This window comes from Saccopteryx leptura, chromosome 1 (assembly GCF_036850995.1).
Source record: "Saccopteryx leptura isolate mSacLep1 chromosome 1, mSacLep1_pri_phased_curated, whole genome shotgun sequence".
Lineage (NCBI taxonomy): Eukaryota > Metazoa > Chordata > Mammalia > Chiroptera > Emballonuridae > Saccopteryx > Saccopteryx leptura.
In genome coordinates this window covers 380,658,522-380,674,798 of record NC_089503.1, presented here as the reverse complement: position 1 = coordinate 380,674,798, position 16,277 = coordinate 380,658,522, and the positions used below count along the sequence as shown (strand labels likewise).

At 48.9% G+C, this 16,277-nt stretch overlaps 1 protein-coding gene across 2 annotated transcripts in view; it reads right to left on the bottom strand.

Annotated features, from left to right (window-relative positions):
- Window positions 1-16,277, bottom strand: part of KIF6 (kinesin family member 6) — a 407,764-nt gene that overhangs the window by 80,609 nt on the left and 310,878 nt on the right. For both annotated transcript variants that reach the window (XM_066361424.1, XM_066361425.1), the window contains exon 15: window positions 15,993-16,048. In XM_066361424.1, coding sequence (XP_066217521.1) covers window positions 15,993-16,048 — 56 coding nt within the window. The remainder of the gene's footprint in view (window positions 1-15,992; window positions 16,049-16,277) is intronic.

Below are 16,277 nucleotides of genomic sequence, written 5' to 3'. Positions count from 1 at the left end.
GAGTGAGAGTTAAGTGTCCTGGAGTATAACCCCAAAGGAGGGTGAGGATGAAGAAGAGAAATAAAATGTAACAGTTATGGGTAGTGTAGTTCAAGAAAAGGGAAGCATAAGATGGGCAGAGAATAGAAGGACCGAGGTGGAGGAAATAAAGGCAATAGAATAGAAGAAACAAACAACAACAAAAAAAATTAGTGGAACAAGTTGTAAAGTCTGTGGATTTTTGTTGATTTTGAGATGTTAACTTCTTCCTTTTTCTTTTCTCTCCCTCTTCCTGGTTGGTGACTCTGTACCCCAGGCTCTGCCCCTGTGTCACATTTAGGTAGGGATTTGCAGTTGATGGGATTCTATAGCAATGTCATATAATTGGCTTTGCTGGTAGTCAAGGCTTGTTGGCGTTTGCAAGGTCCAACGATGAGAGAGTTTGCTTTCGTGGATTCTCTCTCCTAGTCCCCCCTTCCTGAATTAGCAGCCTGGTGATCCAGCTATAAGGCTGCCACTGCTTCTGCCTGGGGAGTAAGAGGCTCAAAGAGCTGGGAAATCCCCACTCTATCCCCACTCAGTGCAAGGCTTTGGGAAGGGCTCTGGCAGTCAGGGCCTCCAGTGTAATCAGGCGGGGGTGGGAGTCAATTGTTGTCAAGGTGACTGTTCAGCGCCTAGCATTCAGTTGGACCTCTCAACCCAGGCTTTCCACACTTTGTAGCCTGTTTTGGCTGGGAAGAAGAGGCACTAGTCTCTGCTTGCGACTAGTGTAGTATAGATCTTATTATCTGCCAAGTCTTTCTTGTTAGCGTTTATCCCTGAATATGGAGGCTCTATCAATCAGAAGTTGCCCCCGCCCCTTTAGCGAGAGGCACTAAAAAATATCACGCCTCTTGTCTTGGGTCGGTGAACTGAGAGAGATCTTATCAATTAGAACCGAGGGTGCGCAGATTTCACGGGTTAAGTTAATTTTAGTAATTGGGTCGCAGCTGTGCTCCCGAAGGTATTTCAGGCTGCCTGCGCGCGCCCCTCCCCCAACGCTTGATTGTTAGCTTGAATGGCTGGGTGAGGTGCCCCGCCCGCGGAGAGAATCTCCCAAGTAGGGAATACCGCCCTGGGGCCTCTCCCGCTCCCCGTGCGCGGGCCGCTGGGAACGTCAGCGGTGCTCGGTCTGCAATGCTCGGTCTGCAACCAGACCTGGTGCACGCCAGCGGCTGCTCGCCGCTCCGGAGTGTGGGTGGTGCTCGCTCTGCAACCGACCCGGGCGCTGCTCACGGCGGCTCGCGGCGGCGGCTGGCGGCGGTTGCTCGTGGCTCCCGAGTGCGGGATGACTTACCACAGGCGCACTTCCTCGCGGCTTGAATGAACGTCCCTGCGGTAGCTTTCTCCACACCCTTGTCTCTCAGATTCAAGTGATAACAGTCCTTTTGCTTTCAGTTTGTGTGGAACTCCGTAATGCTCCGAAGATAAATTTTCCTGTTTCTAGTTGATAAATTTGTTGAGATTTTGGGGAGATCTGTCGGACGCGCTGCTCACGGTGCCATTTCCGTGACGTCACTCCATGACGGCCATTTCATCTCAGGCCGCAGCAGTCTAGGAGAACTTGAGCTAGACCCGCAAAAGTCTTTCTGTCACAAATTATTTCTTTGATTTGTCCTTCCCTTCGAGATGCAGCCCATCTGTCTTCTTTCCCTTAATTTCTAAACCCTAAACTGTCTTCTCTGCTTCTTCAAACCTCACACCATCTACAATGCATCACTTTGGGCTTCAGTACCCACCGTCTACTTCCTCTCTCCAAAGCCCCTCAGCTCCTGCCCCTTACAGCACAACCGATTGACGGGTTCATTGAAAAAAAGTGTTTTTCCTCTCTGTTGTTCAGATGAGAGCACTTCTGTGGTTCTTGCTCTAAGTTCACTAACTCGCCCCTGTCACCTCCATTCTTCTCTTGAGTCCATTTGCTGGGACTTGCTCTCTTTCAGTTTATTTCAAGATGGTCATTCTCAATTCTTGAAGCCTAGTTTTAGCAGCTGCTCTTTCTTTGGTAATTCTAACACTATGGCGTGTAGGGTTGGCATCGATTGTCTTTTCCCCTGTTGAGTTGAGATTTTCCTGGTTCTCATGCCACCTCATGGTGGATGACATCCTGAACATTTTCAGGGTCTTGCTTAAATTTTAAGAGGACTGATTTTCATCTGTTTGTTTCCGCAGACAATCAGTCTGGTTAGGTTCAGGTCACAGATTCCAATAAGCCTTCGGTGGGCTGTGGTGCCCACGCCAGCTCTGTCTTCAGAGGCTCTGCAGTGCTATTCAGATTTGTCCCGTGAGTGTTACCCAGTGGCCCATAAGTGACCTGGGCATTGGTCTGCCTTATGGCAGGGCTATCAGAGCCCTTGGCATGCTGTTCAGATCTGTGCCTGCTCAGTTTGAGAGTGAGTACAGTTTACAAGAACAACTTCGCGGAATCATCGCCTTGACTGGCTTTCCCTCTGTGATCTACCTGACACATTGTGACTCCCTAGGGCCCCGCTCCCGGGCCCCTCGATTCTGTCGTACCATTTCCATGACTCTATCTGCACCTGGGGCCAGGCAGTGGGAGGGCAGAGAGGGGGAAAAGCAGTGGGCAGCCTCCCCACGGTTTTTCACCCTCAGCTCCTCTGGCTGGAATGGGGGGACTCTCCTCCGTCAGAGTCCTGGACGTCTGCTGGGCCGTGGTGGCTTGTCACTGCCTCCACAAGGTTTCCCGGGGGCCAACGTGATGGCACCTTGACTTCTGGTGTCCGTCCCGAAGCTGCCTGCTACCAGCTGCTCTTTGGTTCTCAGAGGGCTGCTGCACGAGCTTATAGTCGCCTTCCGCAGGAGAGCCGGGGCTGAGGGTGACTGTTCCGCTCGCCCACATGAGAACCTCACAGTTTTTCTGTTTTTAGTAAGACTATGTCGGCCCTGGCCGGTTGGCTCAGTGGTAGAGCATCGGCCTGGCGTGCAGAAGTCCCGGGTTCGACTCCTGGCCAGGGCACACAGGAGAAGCACCCATCTGTTTCTCCACCCCTCCCCCTCTCCTTCCTCTCTGTCTCTCTCTTCCCCTCCCGCAGCAAGGTTCCATTGGAGCAAAGATGGCCCGGGCGCTGGGGATGGCTCCTTGGCCTCTGCCCCAGGCGCTGGAGTGGCTCTGGTCGCAACAGAGCGACGCCCCAGAGGGGCAGAGCATCGCCCCCTGGTGGGCAGAGCGTCACCCCCTGGTGGGCGTGCCGGGTGGATCCCGGTCGGGTGCATGCGGGAGTCTGTCTGACTGTCTCCCCCCCCCCCCCCCCCCCCGTTTCCAGCTTCAGAAAAATACAAAAAAAAATAAAAATAAGACTATGTCCATCTCACTGGTCATTTCTAGAGTCAGGGTTGAAGAGTTACATCCATGATATTTGCCTGATTTCCCTTCCTCATTGTGCAGGCAGACTCAGTCTCCCTCCTCCACTCAGCTCACCAGCTGATTCTGTTTGTACTGTGCTTAATCCCGTGTCAGACCTCAGTCATGTGTGCCTGCGACCCTGCCGACCAGCCCGTTCTCCAACACCGAGTCTCTCCACCACCTCTCCCACCCCCAGGCACTGCAGACCTGCCTCCCTCGTGTTCACAGGACAGGGGTTCCAACAGCCGGCACCTGGGTGACGCCCGGCGGCACTGGGCATGCTCAGATGGGGTGTTCTGTCAGTCTCAACTGTGTAATCCCCAGCCACTTTCACTGAACCCAAGAGAGGACAGGCTGTTGCTCTTATTAGCTCCTAGTGATTCAGAGGCACTAATGCATGCAATAAGACAAGAAAATAATTACGAAGTGTATATACCAGGAAAAAAATTCTTTTGTGATAAATATAATTGCAATTTTAGAAAATTCAAGAAACTATAGCAAAAACAACAACAACAACTAACTGGTACAAAAAACATTTTAAAAAATAGATTTTTTTTTTCCTATTTCAAGAAATAGAAAAATATTTCATTTACAAAAGCGGCAAAAATTATAACACACTTGGGAAGAAACCCTCCTTTCCGGACTCTCTTTCAAGGACCGGCAGATGGGGGCTGGCAGGCCGCTCTGTGCTGAGGTCTGTCTCTGTGTGGCTGTGGACTGCGAGCTGAGAATGGCTTCCTCGTGTTTATAGGGTTGTAAAAAAAGAAGAAGACTATGCAACTAAGATCGTATAAATCCCACAAAGCCTAAACTATTTACTATCTGGTCCTTTACAGAAAAAGTTTCCACAGAAGGAAAAGCACCAGTATTTAAAAATAAAAACGCCTGGGTGTTCACTGCAGCATGCTTCGCGTGGCAGAAACGTGGAAATAAAAGCAAATACCCGTCCACTGGGAAATGACGGAAAATACTGTGATAAAACCATACTGTAGAATACCAGGCAGCCATTAGAAAGTGAAATATGGTCACACCGGCTGATTTGGAGGACTGTATATGACATTCTGGATGCAGTGAAAGCAGGATGCAGAGAAATATACACAATAAGATTACTTCTCTCTCTCTCTCTCTCTCTTTTTTAAGACAAGCAACCGAATCTCCCATGTAGTTATGTGAATGTTAATATAATTATATTGACGTGGAGAAAGAATTTTGAAAGTTACGCTAAAGAGCTCGAACATTTTTGTCTGGCAATGAGGAGGCCTCAGAAGAGATTTTTGAGTGGGAATGCAGAGCAGAGACATCAACCAGAGGTCTGGCTTGGGGATAGCGATCTTTATAATGCAATTCTTATTGCTTGTTACCCAGAACACTGATATAAAGGTGGCTGACCTCCTGTAGGCAGGTGGCTGCCCAACCTGCCGGTTCCCTCGCCACCCAACCCTTCCGCTCAGCGGGTTCTCCTGTTTGGAATGGGTTCCTCTTTGGCGCTGGAACAGCTTTGCGGCTTCTCAGCACTTTGAAGCAAAGCTGACTCTGGGCTCCTTCCTCTGCAATCCATCCTGTCCTTTTGGGGACAAGAGCAGAAAGGTAATGCCGCCACTGTCTTCTTGAAACTGACGATGGAGTCACCGTCATACCCTAGTTAGTGGTTTTAGGGCAAAGGTCCCCCCCAGTTCAGCTCTGCCCCCCGAGGCTATGGCATCTGGCCTCTCAGGTGCTGGATCCCTTTCTGTAAGAGGTATCACCTCTGTTCTGGGAGCTAATAAAGGTTCTGTTCTGGTAATGTCACTGGGGGTGAGGTGAAGCTAAATTCTCATTATTCCTATTCATGGCATATTTTTTTTTCCTTTTTATAAGACTGTGGTATTTACTTCTAAAAAAATTCATTGTTTCACAACCTTCAAACATCAGCCCGGCCTTGCTTTAGATTATTGGTGCAGCCAATTAATAAACCTTATGTCTTTGATGTTCTTTGTCTATTAAATTTACTTGGAATGAAACAGAGAACAAAAATAAAATCTACAGAAAAATTTAATACAACAAAGAGCTGGTTCTTTGAAAAGATCAATAAATTGACAAACCTCTGGCTAGACTACAGAAAAAAGAGAAATGACTCATATAAACAAAATCCAAAATGAAAGAGGAGAAATTACCACAGACATCATAGATACACAAAAGATCATATTAGAATGTTTTGAAAGATTATGTGCCATCAAATCCAACAATCTAGAAGAAATGGATAAGTTCTTGGATCTATACAATCTTCCTAGACTGAGACATGAAGAAGTGGAAAACTCATAAGCAGAGAGGAAACAGACACAACTATAAAAAAAACTCCCCCAAATTAAAGTCCAGGACCAGATGGCTACACTAGTGAATTCTACCAAACATTCAAAGATGTGGTACCTGTCTTTCTCAAAGTCTTACAAAAAATAGTAGAAAAAGAGATACTCCTTAACATATTTTAAAGGCCGCCATAACCCTGATACCAAAACCTGGCAAGGACAACACAAAAAAAGAAAACCACAGAACAATATCTCTGATGAATACAGATGTAAAAATTCTAAACAAAATACTAGTAAACCGAATACAACAATACATTTAAAAATATAATACATCACGATCAAGTGGGATTCATTCCAGGAGCACAAAAAGATGGTTCAACACACGTAAACTGATCAATGTAATACACTATATCAACAAAACAAAGGACAAAAAGCATATGATTCTATCAATAGATGCAGAAAAGGCACTTGATAAAATACAACATCCATTTGTGTTTAAAACACTCAATAAAATGGGTATAGAAGGAGCGTACCATAATATAATGAAGGCCATATATGACAAACCATCAGTCAATATCATACTAAATGATGGAAAACTTAAGGCTTTTCCTTTAAAATCAGTCAGGAGAGAAGGCTGCCCATTTATCCCATTTTTATTCAACATGGCACTGGAAGGTTACCTTAAATATCTTCCTCGGGGCAGTGTTATGCTGAGGTAGCCTTGGTAACTCTTAATTAACCATTTCAAAACAGAAGAGTAGACAATCCAATCTTATGCAAGGCAATTTTTAAAAATTAGAGAAAAGTGCCTGATCAGGCAGTGGCACAGTGAATAGAGTGAAAACCTGGGATGCAGAGGACCCAGGTTCAAAACCCTGAGGTTGCCAGCTTGAGCACAGGCTCATCTGGCTTGAGTGCAGGCTCACCAGCACAGGATCGCTGGCTTGAGCATGGGATCATAGGCATGAGCCCATGGTAGCTGGCTTGAGCCCAGAGGTCTCTGGCTTGAAGCCCAAGGTTACTGGCTTAAGCAAGGGGTCACTTGCTCTGCTGGAGCCCCCCGCCTTCAATCAAGGCTCATATGAGAAAGCAATCAATGAACAACTAAAGTATCGCCATGAAGAATTGATGCTTCTCATCTTTCTCTTCTCTGCTTGTCTGTCCTTCTCTCTCTCTTTTGCAAGAGAAAAAAAATTAGAAAAAAAGCAATTTTCCTAGGATTCTTCCAAAAACCTTAAGAGAAGATTAAAATAAATGACAGACCAGACGACAACATCTGCTCCATGTTCCAAGACAAAGGCCCAATATTCAGAGGACACAAGGAGCACCTACAAATCATAAAAAGAAATTCAACCAACCAATGGGCAAAGGATGTGAGATACTCCGTTCCACCAGCTGTCAGGGAAATGCAAATTAGGACAATAATGAAATACCATTGTTTTGTTGCTCTCCAACTGGCAAAACCGAAAATGACTGATATTATCATGTATAAGCAAGGATGCAGGGGAAAAGGCGTGGTCACACTCTGATGGGAATGCAAATTAATGAAACATTTTGGGAAGGGAACCGGAGTACTCCTGCAAAGTCAAACTACACACCTGCGGTTGCTCTCCCCAGTTCTAGGCACCTATTTTAAAGAAACACCTATTTGTACACAAAAAAACTCTGCATTGTTTTGCAATTGCATTGCAATTGGAGGACAATTGAGGGAAAATGAAATGTCTTTTACAAGAGAGTAATTCAATAGATCATGGCTTATTCATACTTAAAAGTATTTCCACTTAAATGGTGAGCAATAGACCCATACTCACTGTTAAATGAGTAAAGCAAAGTGCAGAATAACATGTACATTATGGTCCGATTTATGCAATAAAATATGGTGTCTTTGTACATGTCTGCTGCCTGTCTAGCACCTATCTATGTAGCTCTGTATCTATCTATGTATCTATCCATGTATCTATGGATCAATCTATGTATGCACGCATCTATCTATCTATCATGCATCTATCCATCTACACACAGAAGGGGATGGAAGGACATGCATTGAATTGTTGAAAGTGAATACTTCCTTCTGGAGAGGGGCCACAGTTGGGACTGAGGGAGAGGATATGAAAAGGATCTCTTACATTTTGATACGTATATTAAGGGAATGCTTGAACATTCTACAGGATAATATGATACAACCATTAGTTACCCGAGTAATTAAAAAGAGACAAAAACTAACCCTCCAATGACTCCATAACTTTCTAAATCCAGATCAGGGGAGAGACCCTAGAAAGACAGATTTGCCCAACCTTAGACTGACTTAGCCTTTGTCCACCTCCCAGCAAGCTCTCTGCCTCCTTTATTACCTTCCCGGCAGTAGAGATGGGGAGAGGCTTCCTTCACCGGCTTCCGTTCCTTCTTCTTATCATCAGCTTGAACTAAGCAAGGACACGTGAGTTTCCTGGGTTCCTACACACCAGGGGCCCAATACCCCCTTCGTAACCAGGCTGTGAATTTTCCTGCCGGCTGAGGGCATTGTCCTGGGAACCCAACAGAAACTGGGTTCCAGCTGTGGCTCTACGCCGTATGAGTTGCGTAGTGTTGGGCATGTTTATTAACTCCTCTAGGCTTCAGTTCCTTCCTGCACAATATGCGGATAACAGTGGTATCTCTACCAAAGGTAGCTATCATTATCATTATGGTGGGGACTCAACCCCTTGACACCTGCAGGCCCAAAGTCTGTGCTCAGGCACGCGACAGCTTCTCTGTGGAATCCCGGTCCTTTCAGGCAACCTCGGCTCATCCAAACATCGATACCAGCCCTCAGGGTCTCTGCAGCATCCCTGCCTCTGGCCACCCTTCCAGCTTTGTTCAGCAAGCAGCTCCGGGTCCTGCTGTTATTATTTTTCTCACCCAAACTGCCTGGGCTGGGCTTCTGTTCATGAGATGCCTGATTAATGACGCGGTTTGGATGTGCTCAAGAGCATCTCTGCCTTTCCATGCCGGCCAGCAGCAGACGGGCACCTGCAGGGAGGGGAGCACAGGTCCCCGCAGATGGACAAGCATTTCTGCACGCTGTTCCTGTGTGTGTCTTTGTAGGCTCGCTGAAGGAAGGAAGTCGTGGTACGGACTGTGCGCTAGAGAGCCGGGCTGGTCGGCCAGGTCACACCAATACCCGAAACGAGGACCAGCCAGGGCCATCTCCACCCTGCGCAGAGTGGCCGCTGTGGGGGAGGGACACTCCCAGCCCCGCGCGGTCTCTGGTGTTTGAAAACTATCGGTGGTTTTCAGCACGGGATGCATCGGTGTTTTCACCGTGGTCAGGAGTAGTCACAGCCAAACCTCTGCTATTTGCAGCTCTCCCCTGTCCAGCATCGCCGGCGGAGCCCCGACTCCCACCCCTACCCCAGCCGCAGCGAGTCGATTCCCTTTAAATCAGCATAGCATGATGAAATACATCTTGTCTCCTTAGAAGTGAAACAACATGATGTGAACCATCTTCCCTTGGAGGAAGAGTACTGCTGTGCCCAGCTTCTGCTGCCCTATTCAAAGACAGTCTCCCTCCCGACCACCCCCTTACGAAGACACACACACACACACACACACACACACACACACACCTGCCTCTCCCGGCTACTAACTTGCCACTTTACATATAAAAGTTGGCATTTTTCTGCAGGGTAATTCTGATACCTAGATAAGAGTATCTCTGGCAAGTCATTTTTAAAATACTTGTATGAAACGTACCATGTCAAAGGTGCACATTACTCTTTATGATGAGATTAGAATGCGTCAGCTGCCTTCTGAAAAACTGAAATGACTCTCTTCTAAGGGAGACAAATGTTATTTTAAGGCGTTTCATTAAACGAAATAGGTGTTGGGAAAAATTGGTCCTTTGAAAGAGATTCCATTTAGAGCCTCGGCTTATGCCATATTCCGCAATAAATCCTCAACGAGTTGAGTGGGAAAAATAGAATAATAATAATAAAAAAAAAAACCTCTAAGGAAATTTAGGAAGGTATTAACTACTGGACTACCAGGCAATGAATGAACAACCTACCATTATTACTGTTACAATAATAAATACAAAAGCAGTGGAGGAAGTCGTAAAAGAAAATATCAATGGAGTTGAAAGTATTGAAAATAATAAGATAAAACCCTGCAGACTATAATGCACTTTTCAAAGACTGGTCACTATTATTGTTGGTAAAACAACAAGGGGACAGCCAGGTGCTTCCTTGAGAACCTGGAAATAAAGAAACTGGTGTCACCTTACGAGAGCTAAACCAGCGAGGATCTTCGCACGCACAGCTCCCTGTGAGATGAAAACCTAGAGGACACGAGGTGTCAATCACTGTGCTGTCGCTACGCATCTGCTTTAGGAAAGATAAACCTGCCCGTCGTGCTCTGTGCTGCCTCGTTGGCCACTTACCGAAACTCAAGACCTCTCTTCCTCCCTGGCCACAGCTGTCTGGGCCGGAGGTGGGTCTCGGACCCAAAGACAGCACAGTCTTAAGCAGCTGCTGTCTGTAAGACCTAGAAAAGATAACTCGGGCCAGTCACGTTCTGTTTCTCATAACCTGGAGCTAAGAAACAAGCACATAATTAATTCACTAGCTTTGGGGACAGAATGTTCGAAGGTGCTTTCAGGTTACAGCGGGGGCTGGAGTGGATTCTGATTTCATCTCCTGATGCCCCGAGCCATCTCAGAAAGATGCCTATCTACCCATTTTTAAAGATTTTTAAAGGTTCCTAGAATCTCTATCCATTTAATCACCCCTTTGGGGGCAAAATGTCTTTTTACATGATCAACTCTCTTATTCAATAGAATTGAAAGTCATTTCTTCCTTTTCAAATCGTTTTAAGAATGAGTTAGTTACCAGTTATTGGTCCCTCTGTGTGACATCAGGTCACCGAGGTTCTCTTACAGCTATGTTTTCCCGGCCGGGAAATGCATAAAACTGAAAAATGGCCTTATTTATTCTGCCGATGGAGACCCAGATCTGATTTTTCCAAATCCCACATAAATGAGAGAAACCGTTTTTTAAAAGGCGTCTTGTTCAGACGGCGGGCTGGGCTCCTTCCCTGAATCTGGAGTGGGAGAAAGAAAACTCTCCGAGCGTCGTTTGGTTAGCTTTTCTAGCGCTGGCCGGTTTTCTCCGCCTCTCGCCAACAGCCCCGGCGGTGCCATCTCCTGTGATGTCTGAACCGAGCACCGACTGGCGCACTGGTGAAGACGCTTCTGGACACCATCCCGTGATGTTAGCTTCCACTTTGGCCTGGACAGGTCCATGGAGACGCAGATGGGCCAAGAGGTGTCAGTCAAACCCTTTCACCTGCCTCCAAAGCAGCTGGCTCCTGGACTGGTCTAGGGGGCGGGCTCTGTGCCAGGGAACAGCCGTTCATTGTCCGGCATTGCCAAAGACAGTGCTGCCAGGGCAGAGCGCTGGTGTAGGGATGCTGCTGCCAGAATTCTAATGAGTGAAAAATGGTCTGGTTTTTGCCACCAATCTCCAAAGCAGTTTATTTCTTTTCCTACAGTTTGGGCTCAGAGGCAGTTTTTAGAGATATAATAGGTAGATTCAGGGTGTATATGAACATGTTCAAAACACAGCCCGCCTGATGAAAAGCTCTTGGGGACCGAACAGGTAAATACAGTACAATGAGAAGGACTCTTCTATGCAAACAAATATTCTATTATTATTTTTTTATTCTTCCCTTTCTGATCTTAACTTGTTTCAACATCAGGATTAATGTAAATAATGTATAGAAAGAACAAAAAAGCATTTTGTGTCAAGAGTTTATCTACCTAGTTTGGCCCTGGCTGGTGGCTCAGTGGGTAGAGCATCAGCCCAGTGAACGGATGTCCCTCCCGGTTAGGGCACACAGGAGAAGCGACCATCTCCCCTCTCCCTCTCCCCCTGCTCTCCCTCTTCCCTTCCTGTAGCCAGTGGGTTGATTGGTTAGAGCACGGCCCCGGGCGCTGAGAATAGCTCCATTGGTGTGCATCAACCGCTGGTGCTAAAAATAGCTCGGTACTGAGCATCAGCCCAAGATGGGGTTGCCAGGTGGGTCCCAGTCAGGGCGCATGCAGGAGTCTGCCTCACTATCTCCCCACCTCTCATGTAAAATAAAATAAATTAATAAAAAAAATGAGTTTATCTACCTAGCTTGGAGTGGCTTGCTATAAGAAAAGCAAACACTATGAAAGTTTTAGATGTACTGCTTATACCAGGTAGAAATAGATATTATGTGGTCACTGCTGGACTGATACCCCCTCAGGGATTTTTGAGAATGAAATCCAAGCAGCGGCTCTAGATCACAATGTCAGAGAAAAGTCAGACTACCAGAAAAGACAGCGGCAAACTAAACTCTAAGCACGTGGGCCGGCCGATCGGCGGTTCACACACACAGAGCTCTCATTTCCTCTCGGCAGGCCCTGGCTCGGGCCCCGAGCACCAACCACGTCCGCCCCGGGGTCCAGAGGCGAGATGGGGCACAGTCCGGGGGCCAAGCTGAGTCATCATCCCGTGTCCATCACGGGACATCGTGCCGTGCTCCCGCCTCCTGACTCCTAGATTCACTGAAGGACTCATTAGGGACTAAAAATTTTCCCTTGATTTAGTTTCTCCCTAAGAAGAAATTAAAGATTTATGACTTAGTAATGTCATAAATCTCCCGAAACCAGTTTCCTTCAAGGTTACCTTGGAGATTTTAAACCTGTGTATGAATTCCACCTTGTACCTCCTTACTCTTAACCTCGTATCTGAGGGGCAGTGGGGGTGGGTTCCTCCCTGGGGCTCAGCACCAGGAGGGGCTTGTTCAGTAACGGGGCGGAGCCTCAGGGACGCACTCACCTGGGCCTCCTTGGATCAAGAGCACATTGGACGGAAATACGGCTAGAAGATGGCTGTTAGTCTGCTATTTGCATAAAATGAAGAGTGACCTTGGCTTTGTTAGCACCATGGGACTAGCCACTTTCTCCTTAGCAGTGGATGCATCTATCTCAACACTGTTAGCTTCCAGAAACAAACAAACAAACAAACAAAAACAAAGGTCTACTTGTGCAGGGCTTCTGCCAGCATATCCGGAGTTATAGACGTCCTCTGCGGAGATCAGCAGCCTCTCACCTCCACCCCAGCCTGCCCGGCTGCAGGGCAGCCTCCCACCTCCACCCCAGCCTGCCCGGCTGCAGGGCAGCCTCCCACCTCCACCCCAGCCTGCCCGGCTGCAGGGCAGCCTCCCACCTCCACCCCAGCCTGCCCGGCTGCAGGGCAGCCTCCCACCTCCACCCCAGCCTGCCCGGCTGCAGGGCAGCCTCCCACCTCCACCCCACCCTGCCCGGCTGCAGGGCAGCCTCCCACCTCCACCCCAGCCTGCCCGGCTGCAGGGCAGCCTCCCACCTCCACCCCAGCCTGCCCGGCTGCAGGGCAGCCTCCCACCTCCACCCCAGCCTGCCCGGCTACAGGGCAGCCTCCCACCTCCACCCCAGCCTGCCCGGCTGCAGGGCAGCCTCCCACCTCCACCCCAGCCTGCCCGGCTGCAGGGCAGCCTCCCACCTCCACCCCAGCCTGCCCGGCTGCAGGGCAGCCTCCCACCTCCACCCCACCCTGCCCGGCTGCAGGGCAGCCTCCCACCCTGCCTGGCTGCAGGGCAGCCTCCCACCTCCACCCCAGCCTGCCCGGCTGCAGGGCAGCCTCCCACCTCCACCCCAGCCTGCCCGGCTGCAGGGCAGCCTCCCACCTCCACCCCAGCCTGCCCGGCTGCAGGGCAGCCTCCCACCTGCCTGCTCTCAAGCACGTGTCACCATACGCTACTGCACCAACGCCAGGGAGAATTTCGACTGGTTTGTGACAGCGACCCAGAGCACCGAGTGGAAAGCGGAGTGTATTAGCATAGGTCATTGGGCCTTCCATCAGTGGCTTATTTCATTAGTGTGGGGACAGTTTTATTTTGGTTTGGAGAGTGAGGTATTTATTTTTCAAGAGCAGCAAAACCTTATACTATATACTTTTCGTGAAGAAGCAATTTATAAAAGATCTTTCTTTCTAATTTCCCCAGGAATTGAAAACAGACCGTTGGGTCCTTTGAGTCAGGACACGCTGACAAGTCGGCTGACCCACTGCCCCCTGCCGCCCCACCCCGCCCTCCCGGCCCCCGTGGCAGTGGCCAGTGGCCAGTGGCGGGGCAGGTCAGCACTGCCCTGCAGCGCTGCTGGGACAGGGATGGGGCTGCTCCTCAGCAGGGTGTCTGCCTTCCACCCGATCAACCTCCTTATATTTTGGGTCACCGATCTCTTTGAGAATCGGCTCAACCATGAATACCGTCTCCAGAAAAATGCACACGCTCCTCGCTCCCATTTTTCATGCAGTTTTAGGGGCGTGGGGTCCAGGCCAAGAGAGGAGGAGTTTTACATAGGGTTTTAAGAGAAACCAATGATAGTCAAATAGTTCTCAAATATTTAAAACTCTTTTGATACAGAAATATCTATGTGCTGTTAGGTAAACACATTAAAAGAATCAGATCTAATGGCGAGTTTCATAACGACCGTGGTTTTGAGGTGCTGGTGAGCGTAGAGACGTTTTACAATGTCTGCCGACTGAGCTACGAAATGGGAACGTCTGAGCCCACGGTGGCCGCTGCTGCCAATCCTCCCGTGGCCGGCCGCCGGCCGTGCTAAGCTGCAGCTGGAGGTTAGTAAACACGAAGGCGCACTGCCCCCGTCCGGGACCCTGGACTTCAGGGTAAGAATCCCGGTCTGGTGCAGGCTTGGCTGCCTCCGCCTTTCCCATCCAGACCAATGAAACAACCCGAGGCTACCATGATGTTCAGTAATTTGTAGAAAAGGCTAAAAAGGACATCCAGAGTGGCTTTTGTCCTGTTGGTCAGATAAGTTTGTAAATATGATATATAGGTTTGCTCGCTTATAGTTGGCATTGGGTGTGGGGGACAGGCTGTAAGCAGGCAGGGTGGTTATACCCTAAGGCTTAGTTTTAAGGCTAAGCCTTTCCCACCCTAAGTGACTTTGTATCAGAGACTTCCTTGTTTGTGTATTGGATTAAAGGTTTTGATTTCTACACTATAAAATGGGGCAGACCGGGAGCTTGCTCTCTCTCAGTTCCTGAGATTAGCTTTAGAGGAGAGAGCAGAGAAAGGCCACGTGGAGGAGAGGAGAAGCAGCCAAGATGGCGGAGTGCTGAAGGAGAAGCCAGTGTGTACAGAGTTTGTGCAGAGAGAAGGAGATGGGGAACAGAGGTGAATAAGGCTGGTGAGCTGGAAACCTTTGATTTTAGGAAACTCGGATAAGTCAGTGGCTTTCGAAGCCCTGAATGGAAAGGGAAGTATTTTCCCCACTGTGTGTATTTCTTGCCCGCCAGGTGTGAGCTAGGATTAAAGCTAATGGCTCACTAGTTCTTGGCTCTGTTGTTTCATTACCATCTGTCTGAATCAAATTCGAACCTGCATGGGCCAGGCGGCTGTGATGGTGGCCGTGGCTACTGGCTTTACATGTCCCATCTTCATTTAGGAAGGGAGGAGGATGGAGGTGAGAAGGACTCAGAGAACCAGCTGTGAACAGGCTGGTAACTTCTGCCCCCCCCCACCACCACCACAGTGGCCAAGGCTCAGGGGACCCCTCGGCGGAGCAGCTCCTGCCCGGGAGATGGACCCTCCGTGGGTTGCCCGGGAGATGGACCCTCCCCGTGCCTTCTCGCTCAGAATGAAAGGCACCTTTCCTCTGGCTCTGACAGAGATCTGTGGAGTCCCTCTGTGGAGCCTGCCTCTGGCTCCAGCCCGACCGTTCCCAGGGGGCTCGCCCAGGGTGGGGGAGCCCGCTCAGCACCCCAGCAGCCCGCAGCCTGGGAAGGCGCGCGGGCTCATTGTTGGGTCCCATTCTCCCATTGACTTTACAGAACAGCCAGTGCTGAACAATGAGCACCTGAGCCAAAATGCTAAGTATAAGCTTTGGGGGTGGGGGTGAGTGGAGAAGTGTTTCATAGCACCAGCCAGGCTGGACTCTCCCTGCGATCCTGTGGTGACGCAGCTGAGCTGTTGCTGAGAGACGCCTGGGAAAAGCTCAACTTTCCCATTGGGATGCTAGAGCTCAGGTCTGCGTCGGGCGTGGGGGGGGGGGGATTTCAAGTCCCAGACAAAAGAAATCTCTCTTCCCGGTGGACAAGGGGAGGGTGACACGCTTCTGAGGGAAGACACTCTCAAAGTGCGTCCTCGGCCGGGCGCCGCTCGAGCCAGGCTCCGGGGCTGTTGGGAGGGACTCCGTGACTCGGTTTCCCCCAGGAAAATGGCCCGTGAGAGGCTCGCAGAAGAGCAGAAGATGGTCTCCTTACCGATCTTTCTCCTTGCTTCGTTTATGTTTTCACCCAGGGCCTTTGCTTCCGAAAATCTGGAGAAAAGAAAGGAAAAAACAAAAATGAGAGTTTAACTTTTTCTCTTTTATCTTAAATTATGTTTTGAAAATAAGAGATTTCTGAGAGGTCTCAAATATTGTATAGAACTTTATTAAAAGGTAAAAGAAAATCTAAACGAATGAAATACAGTAGGTTTAAAATAGAGATAGATTTTGTACTCGTCACTGGTACCGTGGATTTTCACTCCTCTCCCTGGCACAGAAT